The sequence below is a fragment of the Arachis stenosperma genome, chromosome 10 (assembly GCF_014773155.1).
Source record: "Arachis stenosperma cultivar V10309 chromosome 10, arast.V10309.gnm1.PFL2, whole genome shotgun sequence".
NCBI classification, from domain to species: Eukaryota; Viridiplantae; Streptophyta; class Magnoliopsida; order Fabales; family Fabaceae; genus Arachis; species Arachis stenosperma.
Genome location: NC_080386.1, coordinates 2,796,120 through 2,813,966, shown reverse-complemented (window position 1 = coordinate 2,813,966; position 17,847 = coordinate 2,796,120). Strand labels below are relative to the sequence as shown.

The following is a 17,847-nucleotide window of genomic DNA, read 5'->3' as shown; positions in this document are numbered from 1 at the left end:
CTTCTCCTAGAACAGTAACATCCACCCATCGCGAAAGAGACTCAAGAGAAGATATCTTTTGCAGAAAAAATAAGTAGGTAAAAAGGCAGCGAGACCTACAAAGAAAAAATAAAAGGAGATCAAACACTGGGTCCCTAAAAGGATCAAAGCAAGCCCCACAATAAAACAGAATCACTAGGCTTACAGACAGACTCGATACAAACACGCCAAAACTACTCTAAAAATACAAAGTAGAGCATCTAATAATAAAGAGGAGAGAGAAAAGGGCTAACCTTTGTATATGGAAGTAAAAGCGAGCAGGAACAGCAACGAAGCACTCCAAGAAGGAAGGGAAAAACATTTTCTCTTTGGAAAAATGAGGATTCTGGTTAAGAGATTTCAGAAAACGAAAGAGACAGAAGAAAAAGAGGAAAAAGTATTTATAAACACATTAGGGGAAAAAAGTAAAACGAGGCTATCATTAAAGATACGCGTCGTTACCGATGTAACTGCTCCCCACGTGTAAATACGAAACCCTTAACAGACGCGACTGTTGAAAATTTTTAAATCACGTCGGTTTTAAAATCACGTCAGTATCTACTTCACGTCGGCTACTAGCCCGAGTTCAAATACTCGAGTCCAACTCATAATTAAAAGAGATCGGACTCGAGTAGGGGCACTGTTCATACCCTGGCCCAACATTAAGACCCAGGTCCAAATGAGCCTAAAAAGACCCAAACTAAAGATTGGCCTTCGTTACTTACCAACCCCCTCAAAAGAGGTCGGGTTCGACACGCTCCAGTTTGTGGAAGTTGGGATCGAAGATTAGCTGGCAGATAACCTACATTCAAATAAATAACTGCTCCTAAAATCTCTCAATCCATTTCTAGGAGTCATATCTCCACTTCCCTAAGATAAAGGGACGGTTATCCTCCTTAAAAGATGGAACTACTCCAACGGTGGTTATTGGTTCACCACTATAAATACACTGACACCCCTCAGGTATTTCTAAGTTCCAATACTTTCTAAACCTGCTTAGCCACTTGCTGACTTAGGCATCAGAATGTCTTTGCAAGTGCCACCCCCCATTCCTTCATATACACAAGTCGGACAACGGCTCCCTGACACGAACCTAGTCAGAGACCTCCTCCTTCAGATGTTTGGGCCAACCTAACAAGTCTAACCCATTAATCTCCGGTTACCCAACGTAACAGTAATGATGCAAAATTTTATTAAACATCTAAATTCTAGAATTTAATTCCATTTTACCTAATAGGCCACCCCAGCACCTTGCACACCATCATGCAATTTTTGTGCCTCTCATTAATTTGTTGTACTTCGTAGTCTTTTTTTCCTCGTTTTTTTTGTGGTCTTGTCCTTGAAACTATTTCTAAACTCTTTGCCATGCCAATAGTACAACCTGGGTAAGGAATAAGCCCAGCCCATTTATCACAAAGAAGCCCATTCTATTCATCAAGAAAAAAGGTTCGGCTAAAAGTGGCCATGCCTATGCAAGAGTCGCAATTACTTTTGTCTCTTGAATTCTCTAAGCTATTAAGATTAGGGTTATATGTACACCAAAAAGTTAAGATTAGGTTATATATTTTTATTTTAGTATTTTTTACCTTTAGAATTTTATAAAAAAAATATGGGATGAAAATAAACAATAAAATTTATTTTAAAAATACAAATCATATACACTTTAAATTTTGTAAATATTATTTTAAAAATCCTAAGAAAATAAAAAGAACCAGATAAAGTTTGCTACTTTGCCTCTCCTTCGAAACAATAGCACACCATAAAGGGGACACCACCGAAAATAAGACAACACAAATTAATGAAATTATAATAATAGAACGAGACAAAATGAAATATAAAGAAAGAAGGAAAAAAAAGACAAAGCAGCTCCTGTAGGGCCTTATCCAAAAGGAGTTCATTTTTCATTACATAAACGTTAAAAAATAAAGTTGGATTAGTTTAGTAATTAATTTATTTATTAATATATTTAAATAAATAGATATAATAATTTATTAATTAATAATAAATTCTTAAATAAAATTTAAATTCGAATTAATTTTTTGACATAGAGATTACCGTATAAAACCAAAAAACTAAACATTTAAAAAGGTGTAGTCGTGAGTTGGACACCACCTATGTTATTTTAAATCATATTTTTAATTCTCAATGACCTAATCTTTCTTTGCAAATATGAACCCACCGGCTAAGATATTTTTATTCCATGTCCTTGTACGGTGATTAATCAGTCACAAGTCCCACCATACGCCAAACCCTTTTGCTTTGCCTTTAATAACCCTTCTATTTTCCTTATTCTTGAGGAATAATACTATTGTGTTGTAGTTTTTAGTTGATTTAAAATTTTAATGTGAGGGAGATTTTTTCAGAATTAAGCAAAATTATATGAAAGAAAAGCTGTAGTACTATTTAACCTATTAAATAATCATCTTTTAATTTGACACTTAGCACGGACAATAACTTAAGGTAATTAAAGTTTAAACAAATCTTTGCTTCTAACGATATCAATGAAGTCACGTCAAAAAGGGTAAAACTATAGTTTATAACACTTTAATCAATGGTCATCTTTACTAATCATTAGTTGTATATGCTAATAAATATTGATAATATTTTTGGTGTCTAAGCTAAATTGACAATATATGAAACCATAGTGGATATTGACACACTCAAATTAATAATATTGTTTTCAATTTAAGAGATCTTATTTTTAATATAAACTATATGTATAATAAGATTTTGTGAACTCTTATATCGGTTGAAAAAGAGAATTATACATTTTTTCATATATTTTTGTATAATATGTCTATTTTACACCTTTAAAAAAAGAATTATACATTTAATCAATCCAAGTATCCAATATATAGTTGTTAAAATCGGAGAAAAATAAACTTTTAGAACATACATTAAATATGTTCTAAAATTAGGCATGTATTTCACAAGTTTTATAGTCCAGTGAGAATGAGAATAATGCGATAAATTAATTATTTAGAATTTAGTTCAAACATGGATATTCATATTCAAATACAATATATGAAAAAACTTATTTTGCGTGTTAATTGTTAAATAAGAGCCACTTAAATAAAAATACTTAAAACGTCTTTTTTAAAAGATATTTTTTATCAATTAAAAATTAACGTATGTAATCGATTAAACTGTATTATTTTTATTAAAATTGGATCGAATAAATTAATTTGGCAAAAAATCGATAAACCAACTTTTAAATCGGGCTAAATTATTTTTTTTATAGAAAATAATTACAATATTCTTATTATAGAAAATGACTAAAATATTTTTATAATTAATTTTGAGAATCCTAAATCTTAACTTTACCATAACACAAAGAGAAAAAAAGAAAGAAAAAAAAAGAATTAAGATGTAGAGTTCTCAAAATATATATATATATATATATATATATATATATATAATGATATTTTAGTCGTTTTTTTATAATAGGAATATTATAGCTATTTTTTATAAAAAAATAATTAATTTAAATCGATTCAAGATTTAATTTATTAATTTTTGGCTAAATTAATTTGTTTGATTTAATTTTGATAAAAATAATACAGTTTAATTAATTATATGTATTGAATTTTAATTACTAAAAAATATCTTTTAAAAAAGATGTTTTAAGCGTCTTGATCTAAGTGACTATTTTGTTAAATACATATCCAATTAAATTTATTATTCAAGAGTACATAAGAGATGACTCACTTTCTAATTTTCGAAAAATATCAAATAATTGCTATAAAATTAGAGTAATAATATTTAATCTCTAAAAATAAAAAGTGTAATAAGCATATCATTAATAACGTTGCGACTAGGTGAGTTGATTGTTGGTGTGGCAACAAAATCATTGGAGCCTCTAAACCATTTATTTCCTTAATTTCGGTGTACAATCATTTGCATATATTTTATTGGTACAACCCAAGTGAAATTAAATTAAGCAAGAGCTCCCTTTCTAGCTTCAATCATGAATCATAGGAAGTATTAATTGGTGACCGAAAATGAAAGAATAGTGTATATGAATTTTGAATGTCCTTCAAGCTGCATAGTATTAACCTTCGCCATGAATTGCATTAATTTAAAAGGGACGCATATAATTATTGAAACTTTAAAGCGTGATGAATGCTATCTTAATTTACCATTAATTATTTGTCCTAAACCGCTAAGACGTTAGTTGATTCTTCTTAATCAAATAGTGGATAGTAGTATAAAAGTGAAAAAAAGAAGCACAAATATATAAATACATTGAAATAAAAGTCTACCTTATCATCTATCAGAAATGATTATTTTAGTACAAATATATTATCTTAATATATTGGTTGCAGAATATCCCAATTTAGATAAGCATTAAAAATTTAAAATAGAAGAGTTGATACTAAATTTGTGAAATTTCTTAGCTCTAATAAACGCAGTTGTTAGCAGAAGTATATATAAGAAACAATCATTGTTGCTACCAACTCTCTCTCTCTCTCATTGTGATTAAATAATAATAATAATAATAATAATAATAATAATAATAATAATAATAATATCTTAATCTTAGTATTTTTTTTGTCAGATATAATAATTTTCAGTTTACTTTCTATGTAACTCATTAATAAAAAATATTAAGTTAACACAGAGAATTATTTTTTGTGTGTCAAATTTAATAAAGTTGAGTTGAGAAGAGTAAGATAGGTTAGAGAATTTAAACCTAAAAATAAAATTAGAATAAAAAATCTATTATATTCTACCTACTGCTATTTATAGAAATTACCAAAATTAAACAATATAATACATAAACGGTATTTCTAGAAAAAGTGTATAATACATAAACACAATATAATAATATGATGTTGTTAATTTTTGCAATTATTAAAGACAACTTGATCATTGAGTATTACCTTATAGTAATAGAATTGAATAAATTACTATTTATATTCATAAAAAATATAGATGCTAATAAATGTATTTATATAGAAATAAAATGATAATTATAATCATAGAAGATGGTTTTTGTGTGTTAAAAATATTTAAATATTGGTTATGTAATTGATTTGTTAGGATAATTTTGATACACATAAATCATCTTCTGTGGTTACAATTGTCGTTTTATTTTTATATGAGTATATTGGTCAATATTTATATTTTTTATAGGTACAAATAATAATTTATTTAATAAAATTTTTAGTGAAATAGAAAAAAAGGTAAAGAATGGCAAATGTAGAAAAATTTAAATTTTTTAAAATTTAAATTTCATTTTAAAAAATAAAATGTGATTTTTTATTATTAATTTTATAAATAGAATAAAAAATAAATATAAAAAAATTATTTAAAAATAAAAAAATTATAATTTACTCTTTAAAATGAAATTCAACATGCAAATCCAATACAGAAAATAGAGGGCGATGTGGAGATTGTGAATTGATGGAGTGCGGAGCCATCAACGGTGCGTGAAGAAAAAGCTATCAAAAAATTAATAATGTAAAACACCAAAAGGGCAAAAGTGGCAAATCAATGAAAATAGATCCGAACACGGATAAGGTCTCTGTCAGATTCACGGATTTGCATGATTACATTCCCTCTTATATATTCATTTATTTCCTATTTCCTTAATACTTAATAGTATCACTGCTACTTATCCAAAACTATATTAGTACAATTTAGCTTTATCCAAATCTAATTTGAAATCATGTATTTTTATTTACAGGAATTTAGGACATTCATTTCAAGAAGTTCCTTTAAAAAATACAGTTATCTAAAAAAAATTAAATCACTTAATAATCAAGTAATAATTGAATCTCCAACTTAATCCTATATCAATTGTTGGTTTAAATGAAAAGTACCTATAAAATAGATTCATATGTATTAGATTAACTTAATACATAAACAGTAATGTTAGGGAATAAAAAACAATTAAAATTTATTTTATTTAGTATTATTAATTATTATAATAATTAATAAATATTAAATAAAATAAATTTAATTTTTTAGTTAATTCTTTTTTATGTTATAAATTTTATTTATATTTAATTTACATATTTTTTATCTTTATATCTCAATAGAATTAATAATATCTTATTAAATCAAATTATTAATTTCTAAATTTTATTAATATTTTTATAAATAAAATGAAAAATTTTTATATAATTTTTTTCAAAGACTTCTAAAATTATTAATGAACATATTAATAATTCATGCACAGATATTTTTACGTAAATTAAAAATTAAAAATTGTTAAATTATTATTTAATTATATTTATTAAATTATTTAATTATTTTTAATTATTAACTTCATCCAGTTTTCTATCATTTATTATTAGGTGGAAATTCAAGGGTGACTTGATAGTTGAGAACCGTTCGTGAAATCGACTGTACCTGAATTTTCATATTATTATTATTAATAAATTTTGTTGTAAATTTGAGAGGGCGTGTGGTGAAGACACGTGTCCTTGGAAAGCAGAAGAAGAGAATAGAAGGCGGAGGAAGAAGGCAAAGAAGAATCAATCAGCATCTTCATACTCTCTCTCTCTCTCTCTCTCTCTCTGACAGAGAAACCCCACTCCTCCTCAGCTTCAATACTCTTCTTCTTCTTCTTCTTCTTCTTCCTAATTTCCATCAGAATATTAAGTGATACAAACAATAAAGTATGAAACTTTGTTGCTGCCTTTTTATGGGTCTCACTCCTTTCTCTCTTTCTGTCTGATTCTTCTTCTCTTCTTCCTCATTCCTTTTCTGAGTTCTTTTTGTTTTCCATTGAAAAAGCAAAGGCCTTTAAAATGTACATAGGAACTTCCATGCGAAGGTCTTTCAAGGATTCCTTGAAAGTCCTTGAAGCTGATATTCAGCACGCCAATACCCTGTTAGTCTCTCTCTCTCTCTCTCTCTCTCTCTCATGAAAATGTAATTCTGATTGAGTGCATCTAAATTCCTGTCAGTTAATTAATGGTTGAAGTGATTTTCGATTTTGATTAGCGAAAATCAGTGTGCCTTGTTCTCTCTCTATTTGTTTCTTCAGAAACCCCACCACTGATTCTGTCAAAACTCAAAAGGCTGTGGTCAAATTTTTCCACCTCATGTTTTGTTAGGTTGCGTGTGATAAAAACGCGCACCTGTATGTGTTTTTGTTTTTTCAGTTATCAAATCTTTTATAGGTTAGTGTTTTTTTTTTATTATGTGCCTTATCCATAAAACTAAAAGAGAGAACTGTGACATGTGATTTTGAGGATAACATTTTGTGATGTTAATAATAATAATATTGGCATGTGTGACAATTCACAATTTCACCATTTGACAGTTGAAGTTATCTCTCTTGTGTTGTGATGATCCTTTTAGATGTTGTTTGTTCATACTTCATAGAAGATAATGGTAACACTCTTAAGTTCTTAATGATGCCCTTGCTAAACTTTGAAAATTATAATGGTAATAATAATTAGTAACTCATAGGTTTTTAGAAGGATATGGATATGTCTTGTTCCTTGTCTCCAGCTTATATCATTCATTTACAACCACCATTTCAGAATGTTTGTTAATCTGGACAAGGTGGTGCATTGAGATACATTGATTTTTCAATGTGTCACTTTGACCAAATTGTCAAATATTTTGAAATAGAGAGTGTATTGGCAGTTTGTGACAAAAATTCATTACTTTATTTATGTGCAGGGCATCAGAGTTTCCAAAGGAGTGTGATGGTGCATGCCTTCAGATGAGAATGTCATACAGTCCAGCTGCACACTTGTTTCTTTTCTTGGTGCAATGGGCAGATTGCAATCTTGCTGGAGCACTTGGCTTGTTAAGAATCCTAATTTACAAGGTACAGACATAGATTAGTTATTGGGATTTTTCATATTGAGCTGAGAAATTGGGATAGGCTGAAAAATGTTTCTCATGGTGCAGGTATATGTGGATGGAACAACTACCATGTCTACTCATGAAAGGAAAGCTAGCATTAGAGAATTCTATGGTATTTGTTCCTCTATTTTGTTGTATGATAAGTTGTTTTGCATCTTTGTGTCGGTTAATTTAGCTGATTTGTTGAGTTTTTGCATTGATCAGCGGTAATTTATCCGTCTTTGTTACAACTTCAGAAAGGGGTTACAGATTCAGAGGATAAGAAACAGAAGGCTGTTTGTATGGAGAGGTATCGAAAAAGAGACGATGAGGATCATCAACAACATTCTGATATAGACATTGAAAGAGAAGAAGAATGTGGAATATGCATGGAAGTGAATAGTAAGATTGTGTTGCCTAACTGCATCCATGCTATGTGCCTGAAATGTTACCGTGAATGGTACTCACTCTTTCTTGGTTGCTACTGCATCATGATTCTTTGTACTTCTCCATCAATATATTTTTGCAGTTGAATGTTATTTGGCAGTGTTTAGGGTGCTTTCATGCTTAGTTGTTGATTAGCACTAGAATATTGTTATGAGAAAGAAGGCAATGAAGGGAAATATTGACTGCAATGTTGGTGCTTAAGTTGTTTGCAATATGTTCTTATATGATTCATCAAAAACATTGTCTTCAATTTTAGATATCCATTATCATCATCCGATTGAAATTTGGTTCGATACATGATAATATATCTACTTAGTGTTTTGGGTCTTTACATTGATCATTCTTTTGCAATTGCATACCAAACTTAAAGAGTTGCTGCTGCAGCTGCATCAATCACTCTATCTCATTTATGACATGTTTTTCAGGAGAACAAGATCCCAATCGTGCCCCTTTTGTCGCGATAGTCTGAAGAGAGTGAACTCGTGCGATCTCTGGGTATTTACCGATAGCCGGGATGTAGTTGACATGGAAACAGTGACAAGGGAGGATATCAAGAGGCTTTTCATGTACATAGATAAGTTGCCCTTGATCATTCCAGACTCGCTTTTCGACCCCTACGACTCTCAGTTAAGATAAAGTAAATGATCTTGTTCTTGATGGGTAGTTTTCCTTTCACCTTAATGGCATAATAAATTTAGTTTTCATTGTTATAGAGTTGCAGTGTGTGGCAGAAGAAGAATCCATCAACCCGAGTTTACTATGGGGTTGGTGGTGGAAGCTGAGATGCTAAATTGTATCTAGCTCCATTTTGTATATTCATATTGTACAGATCGATCGAATTACTTTGTTCACAAGATATTTGCATTGCCTGTATCAATCATGTTTAAATGTTGATCTCTTTGATGCATTTTCTGATGCTAAGTTCAGTTTCACTCAAAAAGCAAGGCAAAGAATTTAAGGGACCTTGATGATGCTAAAGATACTTCTTAACCCAAAAGCAAAGATAGTATCTTTTACTTTGTGCAAAATGTGGGTGAATCTATCATTGCTTGCCCACTAAAAATGTAATGTGGAATGATGTTATATGACAGCATTAAAGGGAAAACTATATGTAGTCTTTTCAATTTAGAAATTGCCCAAATAAACTATTATTAGCTCAATAGCTCATACTTTTTTTTTGAAAAAAAAATTGTCTTTTAGATTTGGTTAATCAACCACAAGTTTTAATTATTTAAAAAATAGTCTAAATTTCGGAAAAAATATATTTATTTTATATTTAACTTGGTACTAATTATATTTTTTTTTAAAATATTGACCTCCTGCGTGTTTACTTTTCCCAAAATTTAGCAAGTTAATTTGCGTATGTTAAAATGAAGAATTACATGACTCATAGGTCAGGGATTCATTTCAATTTTAATTTTTTCTTCTCGTTGGAATTCTTTTTTCATTTATTAAAATAAATTACTATTTATACCCATGAAAAATACAGATGTCGATAAATGTACCTATATAGCAATAAAATGGTAATTGTAACCACAGAAGATGGTTTGTGTCAAAAGAACCAACGGTCGGATACTTTTGGCATGGCCTATTTATACAATGTGTAACCGAAAGCTTAAATTGATTTTTAGGTTTACCAAAAATTGAATTCTTGACCTTTTGGATCTAGCGTTTTAATACCATGTCATGATATCACTCATCTCAAAAATTTTAGCTGATGGAAAAAGGTAACACTAATGGTTATATCTCTAATGTTCCATAAACTTCCATTATACACATTACAAATATTCCATTGGCTCCTTGTACTTTCCCTATTCTTATTTATTAATATTCCAACCACAAGAACAACTAATTCTCTTCTCTTTTGCCACTCAAAGTTCAGCGCTCCAACTCTTCAACTAATCACATTCAAATTAATTCTCCCTCGTGAACTCACAGGCACAGCAACCTTTTTAAGAATTGTTAGTAGCTGCTTAGTGGGCTCTGGTTTTGAAATTTAAGCCCACAGTTTGCTCAAACCTGTAACCTAAGTGTATCCAGCCTGTCTTGTGCTGTCCTTATCCATCTTCTAATCAGCTCCAATTCGGTTGAACCGGTTTCATGATTCAAATTCAAGCATCTCAATTTGCTTGGCTGACATGTTTAAAGCTAAGAATAGTAAAATGGCTAATACGTGTGACAAGTGACAAAAATGAAGGAGTTGAATTAGCAAAGCAAAGCAAAGAAGACGGTGAGTCAAAGCGATAATAACCAGTGAATGGTGAATCCCTATTCTAATTTTGGGTGTGTGCGGTGTCCGTAACGGTTACCCAAACAAATAAATATTTGTCGCGTTTATTCGGTTTCCATGTGAGGTGTGTGACTGTGTGAGTCTCTCATCCAATAAACTAAAAACTCACACAGCGACATAAAACAGATAACACTTTCACATCACATCTCATACGCAAAAAAACACAAAAAACAATTAAATAAAAATAAAAATAAAATGGGGAAAGGAGGTGACGGCAGAGAACAACGAGAACTGGTAGATCGGGACGGTGTTGTCATGGCCGGAGATTTCTTCTGGTCATACACCGACGAACCCCATGCCTCACGACGTCGTTTGATCCTCTCCAAGTACCCTCAAATCAAGGAGCTTTTTGGCCCTGATTACACCTCTCTCTTCAAGGTTCTTTCTTTTACCCTTTTCATTGCGCCATTGCTTCTCTTCGTTATTATGATTCGTTTATTCCTGTGGATCCGAGATTACAATTTGTATATTGCATTGTTCAGGAACCATTGGATCTAAACTCCTTCTTATTATTAGGTTAGATGAAATGCGATTAACCGCTTCAATTGAATGATTCATGCAATTAATAGATCCATTCGATGATATCTGCATTCCGCAACAAAACACATTTTCATTTCTTACATGTTTCTTTCTTGACCATAGATCAGTATGCATGATTAAGGTTCTCTGCATCTGCAAGTTTATTGATTGTGTTAAATGTGGTTGAAATTATGTTCTTGCAGATCGCTCTGGTGGTTTCGCTTCAGCTTGGTGCTGGCATTGTGCTTTATGATTCCAGCTGGTGGTTGATATTGGCAGTAGCATACTTTTTTGGCTCATTTCTCAACCACAACCTCTTCTTGGCAATCCACGAGCTTAGTCACAATCTGGCCTTCCAAACTCCTAGCTTAAACCGATGGCTTGGAATTTTCGCCAACCTCCCGATCGGTGTACCGATGTCTGTAACTTTCCAGAAGTATCACTTGGAGCACCACCGCTTCCAGGGTGTAGATGGCATTGATATGGATATCCCTAGCATCGCAGAAGGACGTGTTGTGACGAATATTTTTGCAAAGACCATTTGGGTGTTTTTACAGCTCTTCTTTTATGCCCTCAGACCACTGTTTCTCAAGCCGAAGCCTCCGGGTACCTGGGAATTCATTAACTTCACTGTTCAGATAGCCCTTGATGCAGCAATGGTTTACTTCTGGAGCTGGAAATCCCTTGGATATCTGATACTTTCCACATTTGTTGGTGGTGGGATGCATCCAATTTCCGGCCACTTCATTTCAGAGCACTATGTCTTCCATCCGGAACAAGAGACATACTCTTACTATGGACCTCTGAACTTTTTCACCTGGCATGTTGGCTACCATAACGAACACCATGATTTTCCAAGAATCCCTGGAAACAAGCTTCACAAGGTGAAGGAGATTGCACCAGAGTATTATGATAATCTAGAATGCTACAAATCTTGGAGCCAGGTCATCTACATGTACATTATGGATAGAACGGTTGGACCTTTCAGCCGAATGAAGAGAAAGTTAAACAAGAAAACTGAATAGATTCTTCCCAGACAAGCATATTTGCTGGGTTTTTCTTCATAAGAATCCACTTTTGATAATGTTACATGTAATAGAAGCATGAATTAAATTTTTTTTGTTTACCCTAGTAGTCAGTTTTGTTTGCCTGTGTCCCATTTAATGGACAAGAAAACTAGAAAAGGCATATCCTTGGCAGAAAATGTTATAAAGGATAACTACAATTTTGACTTTTATTCTGGTGGCTGAGAATTTAGCTGAAATGCATCATTCCTCTTATTGACTTAAAACTAAGAAGTCCTTCTAGTCATTAAATTTTTCCATGGGGTCCTTTATTAAATCCTTAAAGGTGTATTACTGAACATAATAATGTGATTCCTAAACAAACTATTAGCTAGCAATATCAACAACAAAGCCTAGCAGTATCAATAGATGTTGAGGCTTGGCCGTGGTCCTTTATCTCTGCGAAAGTCTAAAATAATAAAGACCACGAAGGATCATTCCCTACCTTTCCTATTAGGTCGCGTAGGATCATTCCCTACCTTTCCTATTAGGTCGCGTTTGAAAGAGAGACTGAGACTGAGATACAAAGACTGAAATAAATCTCAGTATTGTGTTTGGTGTAGAGTGGGAGGTAGATTAAAATAAGAATGAAGCTCTAATTTAATTTGCACAAAGAATAAAGTTAGAATTAATTAATTAAAATAAAGACATTTTACATATAAAATGTTATTAAAATTTCAGTCTCCGTTCCTAAAAATTTCAATACTTACTTTTGGAGGTACTCAAATACTAAAATTTTAAGAACAAGAGACTGAAATTTTAATATCAATCTCTGAGCCGACAAACATGATATTAAGTTCCAATCTCCCAGTCTCCATCCCAATACTTCAAAACAAACGCTACTTTATAGAATTCAAGACTTTTAAGCAATACCCAAATACCAGACTACCAGTGGTAGTTTCATATTGGGCTGCATAACCTGTGTCATGCTTGAAATATGAAGGAAACTTATAAGAGGGGTAAGGCGTGAAAGAATTGTTATGGCTAGGGAAGGCAAAGTGGCATTATATTCAGCAAGTTATTACATAAATAAAAGAAGTCAAAGTGAATTATCATAAAATAATAAGATCATATAAGGATCCAATTAAGTAACTTTTTATGCATGTTTCTTCCAAATTCAAATCACACTAGTGAAGAATCCATTAATAGTGATCAAGTTGCTATAAGAAGTGAACAATGGTGTTGTCAAAAGGGGCTAATATATAACATATGAAATGGAAGTAACCAATTTAGGAGATTGAAAATGCCAGTATGGTGGCAAAGGCAAATCTACTATTCATTTGGCCAGATGAAAAAGAATCCAAAATGTTCTTTAGATAAACCTCCTGCCATTCACCATGTTCTCAGTTCCAACTACCAAAATTTTCCGGATTCCTTGCTTTCAGCTTCTACTATCTCTAAGGTAAAAAGGGCAAAAGCATTTTATGTTGTTTCCCCAAAAAGAACCTTAATCATGCTGATGTGGTGTAGGATGTAAGATCAAAACACAAAATCCTACAAATATGTATCTTGTAAGTATAAAAAGAATGGTTAGGTTTGTTCATCAATTTCCACTATGCAGAAATGCCAGGCATCTCTTCAGGTGGGTCAACAGGTTCTATGGGTTGTGGCTTCGGCTTCTGAACTGGGGCAGGCTTGGGTGGTCTGTTGGGACAAACTTTATCCACCTCTTCTGTTACAACCTCAAACTGCCACATGCAAGATATAAAATCAAATTATTACATGTAAAAGTTGATGTATGGAAAAACTACTTAAAAGCAATTTGGAAAACAAAATATCAGTGATACATCATGCAGGCCAAATCTCGAGGATTTAAATTACAATCTTATCTTTATAAACGATACTGAATGATTTTTGAAGAGGGGATATAACACATTCAGTTTCTCACAGCTTTTATGCTGAATACATAAAATAATAAGAAAAACAATGAGGAAGAAAAGAATTAACTATTACTGAAGAAAGATCAGGTTAAACCGAGATAAAAGAAAGAACCCATTTTCAAAAGATTCTCTGAGCCTAAGGACCCTACTTTTATCTGAAAGAAGGGGAGGCTAGGTAGAAATATAACAATTTAACCAAGATTGGACCCTACTTTTATCTGAAAGAAGGGGAGGCTAGGTAGAAATATAACAATTTAACCAAGATTAGTTTATTAAATCAACCTGACCTTATAACCGCATCCAGAAACACAAGCACGGAAACAGTCCTGTACATGAAGGGATACACCATCATTAATTTGAAAACACAGCAATTCCATGATTAATTTTAAGCCATTAAAATGCTACAAGTTAACTGATTGACACTTGGCAGTTTCTATTTACAAAAGACTTTTGGCTTTCCTCCTATTGGGAAAATTCACCTTTCCCAGTCCTGTACATGAAGGGATACACCATCATTAATTTGAAAACACAGCAATTCCATGATTAATTTTAAGCCATTAAAATGCTACAAGTTAACTGATTGACACTTGGCAGTTTCTATTTACAAAAGACTTTTGGCTTTCCTCCTATTGGGAAAATTCACCTTTCCCTGCATACATTTGTTGGAATTTTCAATGAAACGTGTAGAAAAATTAAGTGAAAGAACTCGTCAAAGGAAAACTCAGTTACAATATACCAAAGCAGCATCCAACCAAGTTGCAGGTATTGTTCATTAAAATGGAATATTGAAATGTGACAAGACAGAAAATACCTCTGAATAACTAGCAGCTCCAGGAGAACGATCGATATAAGCACTCCACTGCTGGTCCTTTAGTACAGGGTCCTTGAAACACATTTGATTACAATCCTCCAAACCTGGTTAACAAATACACGATCAATTGTACATGAGAACCTAGTTCTTGCACCATTGACAAAACAGATTCAGAGTTTGAAATGCCAAACTCTCACATCAACGTTTATTGCATTATCAAGCAACCCATAAGTATGGTAAGACCCAGCCCGTTTATATGCATTTTGTGTTACTTCAATTGCATAAATTATCACTAGTCTTACTTCTTTTTGCAAAGTGGTTTAGCTGTTGTAAAATTAATTCAAAGTCCAATATTAACTTATTCCAAAGGCAAAGCCTAGATAATTAAATCTAAACAAATTTTAGAGTTATTTTTAAACAATACATTAAGAATAGAAAATTACAAAAGCACATTCACTACTGTGCTAGTATGATGCAAAATCACAACGAACTGCAATTAATAATGCCTACATTTTGAGAAGAAAATATTTTTTCAATGTTTCCATTCGTAACGAAAATTAATAATGCAGCAAAATGATCTCACATTCCTCCCACGTTTCTCCATCCGAGTCGCAACCCTTTTTGCAGAATACCCGCCCTACAATAACACAAGCAATGCTTACGCTATGTGAGAACCAAAACTTACACAACAAACAAATTGATTAATAAGCATACATCAGAAAACTTGCAAAGCCATAATAAGGTCACAAAACGGTCCATTCGATGGGAATTTCCTAAAAGCATAACATGAATGAACAATGTCCTAGATTATCCCAACAATCCAAAAATGAGGCGCGATTAGTGCATTGAATGGGGGTACTTTAGCTCCCCCAAGTGTATATGAATTTCGATTTTCGAGGGAAGGAAAGAGCTTGACGGGTAAAACTTTGTCTATTTTATACCACAAAGTTCAAACCCTTGGGTCCCCTTCTTTTCCCTCCAAAATCGAAACTCACCAATATAAGGTGGAAACTTAGATACAGTCGATTTCACGTGAAGTTGATAGTTAAGAACTGTTAAATAAAAATTTAGTCAAATCAGTCAAACCATCTAACGGCTTTCAGCTATCAACTTCACTTGAAGTCGACTGCACCTGAGTTTCCACCCCCAATATAATCTAAGGAAACCATATTGATTACTGAAGAATATGATTGTATCACTCTACTGATACTACTTATGAGTATGACACTATGATAAGTGAATCCATTTAGGGTATCTTAATAAAGAAATCCCAGATTTTTTATTCCAAAAGGTTGTTCTAATTTCTAATTGGGGAGTAATAAGCAACGGTCCATAACAATTGAGCTAAAACACCAAACACCAAAAATCAAAGAATAAGAAACAAAAAACAACAAATTCAATAGATATGAATGAGTAGAGAAAAGAGATACAAACAAGGAATTTGAGTGAGGGCAGCGTATTTATTGGTGCATTGGTTTCCACATGGAGATGCCCACTGCTGAGGTATCATTTTTCTTCTTCTTTCTTCAAATCGTCAACACAAAGTCACAATTACAGAGGCGCCACCAAAGTAAACAGCACGCCAGGCAATTCCGTAATTCAAATCCCAAACATGCCTACCGTACCATCGGTTCGGGACTGAGGATAAGGGCATTTAGGGTAGCACAATGAGTTTAATTTAATTTGTAGGGACCTTAGTCTTTTAAGTCGAAAACAAATAAATTATTGACTAAAAAAAATTATTGTGAAGGACATATTTTTTTGAAAAATTAAAAAATCTAAAATCAAATTTTGTTTTGAATTTTTTTTGAATTTTCTAAATATTTATTCAAATATTACTAAAAAAAATTAGATTTAATGAATAAATCATTTACTAAATATAAATTCTTTTTTTGTTACTTATTAAAAATATAATATTTATTTTTTTATTGTATTTCAAATAAAACCCTAAATACTAATTGATTAAATAATTCTAATAAATACTAATTGATCTTAATATATTTTAACAGTAATTTAAAAAGAAAAATCAACCAAAGTTGCACTAATTTCAATTAGACTGGATTTTATTTTTGGTAAATTTTATAGATTGAATTCAATTTTGAATTTATTTTCAATTCAATTTCATATTTTTATTCAATTAGTATAGTTATTATTTTATTATTAAATATAAAGGTTAATTTTTTTATATGAAAAAAATATTAATATTTTTGTTAAAAATATAATTATTTGGTATAATTACAGATGAATGAATTTTAAAAGTAGAGAATCAATGCATATTGAATACATGTCAATATTATTCCAACTAACATACAAAATACGTGTTGAATATCTTTTTTACACATTCACAATATTATAATACACTTTAAATATCAATATTTAACTAAAATATTATCTTCATCTCAATATTAAAAATAATTTCTAAAAATTAAAATATCATTTATAATATTTTTAACAATAATACTATATATACAAGTATTTTTATAATAAATCTAATCAAATTGACATAAATTTAACAAAAAATTAATGCACGTACACATCACGTTTTGCTTTTCCTTTATCCTTTTTCGGCACAAAAATTTTGCATAAAGTAAAAAAAAATTATAACGAATATATTTTTTGGTTGTGTGAATGAGTGCTATAGACATATGTTCCTTTTGTTAGTTGAGTTTTAATATTTTAAATACATAATTCTTAAAAAAAATTTATGTTGTTAGTTGAGTTTTAATATTTTAAATACATAATTTTTAAAAAAATTTTATATTATATACCAAAATTTTTGTATTATACTTATTTTATTAATTGTGTTTTAATGTTTTTGACATGTAGTCTTTTAAAATTTTCAGTCTTATATATAAAAATTTCTATCTTATGTATCAAATTTTTTTTATTCAATAATTTTATTAAACATATATAGGAGAAGGAAATGAAGACAACAATAATAATAATGGAAGATAAAGAAAAAAAATCAAACGACAAAAGAAGACGACATTATTAAAAAAATTACGCGGA

At 31.0% G+C, this 17,847-nt stretch overlaps 3 protein-coding genes across 4 annotated transcripts; 2 read left to right on the top strand and 1 right to left on the bottom strand.

Annotated features, from left to right (window-relative positions):
• Positions 1 to 6,504: 6,504 nt before the first annotated feature.
• Positions 6,505 to 9,407, top strand: LOC130955674 (E3 ubiquitin-protein ligase AIRP2-like). 2 transcript variants are annotated; one of them, XM_057882595.1, is made up of 6 exons: positions 6,505 to 6,859; positions 7,660 to 7,810; positions 7,894 to 7,960; positions 8,053 to 8,287; positions 8,700 to 8,911; positions 8,988 to 9,407. In XM_057882595.1, the coding sequence occupies exons 1-5, from the start codon at positions 6,777 to 6,779 to the stop codon at positions 8,908 to 8,910; spliced, it is 747 nt and encodes a 248-aa protein (XP_057738578.1). In that variant the 5' UTR covers positions 6,505 to 6,776; the 3' UTR covers position 8,911; positions 8,988 to 9,407. The 2 variants fall into 2 exon arrangements, with proteins under 2 accessions (XP_057738578.1, XP_057738577.1); XM_057882594.1 differs by having other exon boundaries at positions 8,700 to 9,406.
• A 1,254-nt stretch (positions 9,408 to 10,661) lies between these two features.
• LOC130955676 (sphingolipid delta(4)-desaturase DES1-like) lies at positions 10,662 to 12,364 on the top strand. The gene is made up of 2 exons (XM_057882596.1): positions 10,662 to 10,942; positions 11,287 to 12,364. Exons 1-2 carry the CDS (start codon positions 10,760 to 10,762, stop codon positions 12,106 to 12,108), a joined length of 1,005 nt encoding a protein of 334 aa, XP_057738579.1. The 5' UTR covers positions 10,662 to 10,759; the 3' UTR covers positions 12,109 to 12,364.
• An 822-nt stretch (positions 12,365 to 13,186) lies between these two features.
• Positions 13,187 to 16,501, bottom strand: LOC130954969 (uncharacterized). Its single transcript, XM_057881744.1, has 5 exons — positions 16,273 to 16,501; positions 15,422 to 15,475; positions 14,839 to 14,942; positions 14,315 to 14,353; positions 13,187 to 13,835 (listed from the first exon to the last, which is right to left on the bottom strand). The coding sequence occupies exons 1-5, from the start codon at positions 16,346 to 16,348 to the stop codon at positions 13,701 to 13,703; spliced, it is 408 nt and encodes a 135-aa protein (XP_057737727.1). The 5' UTR covers positions 16,349 to 16,501; the 3' UTR covers positions 13,187 to 13,700.
• Positions 16,502 to 17,847: the final 1,346 nt, after the last annotated feature.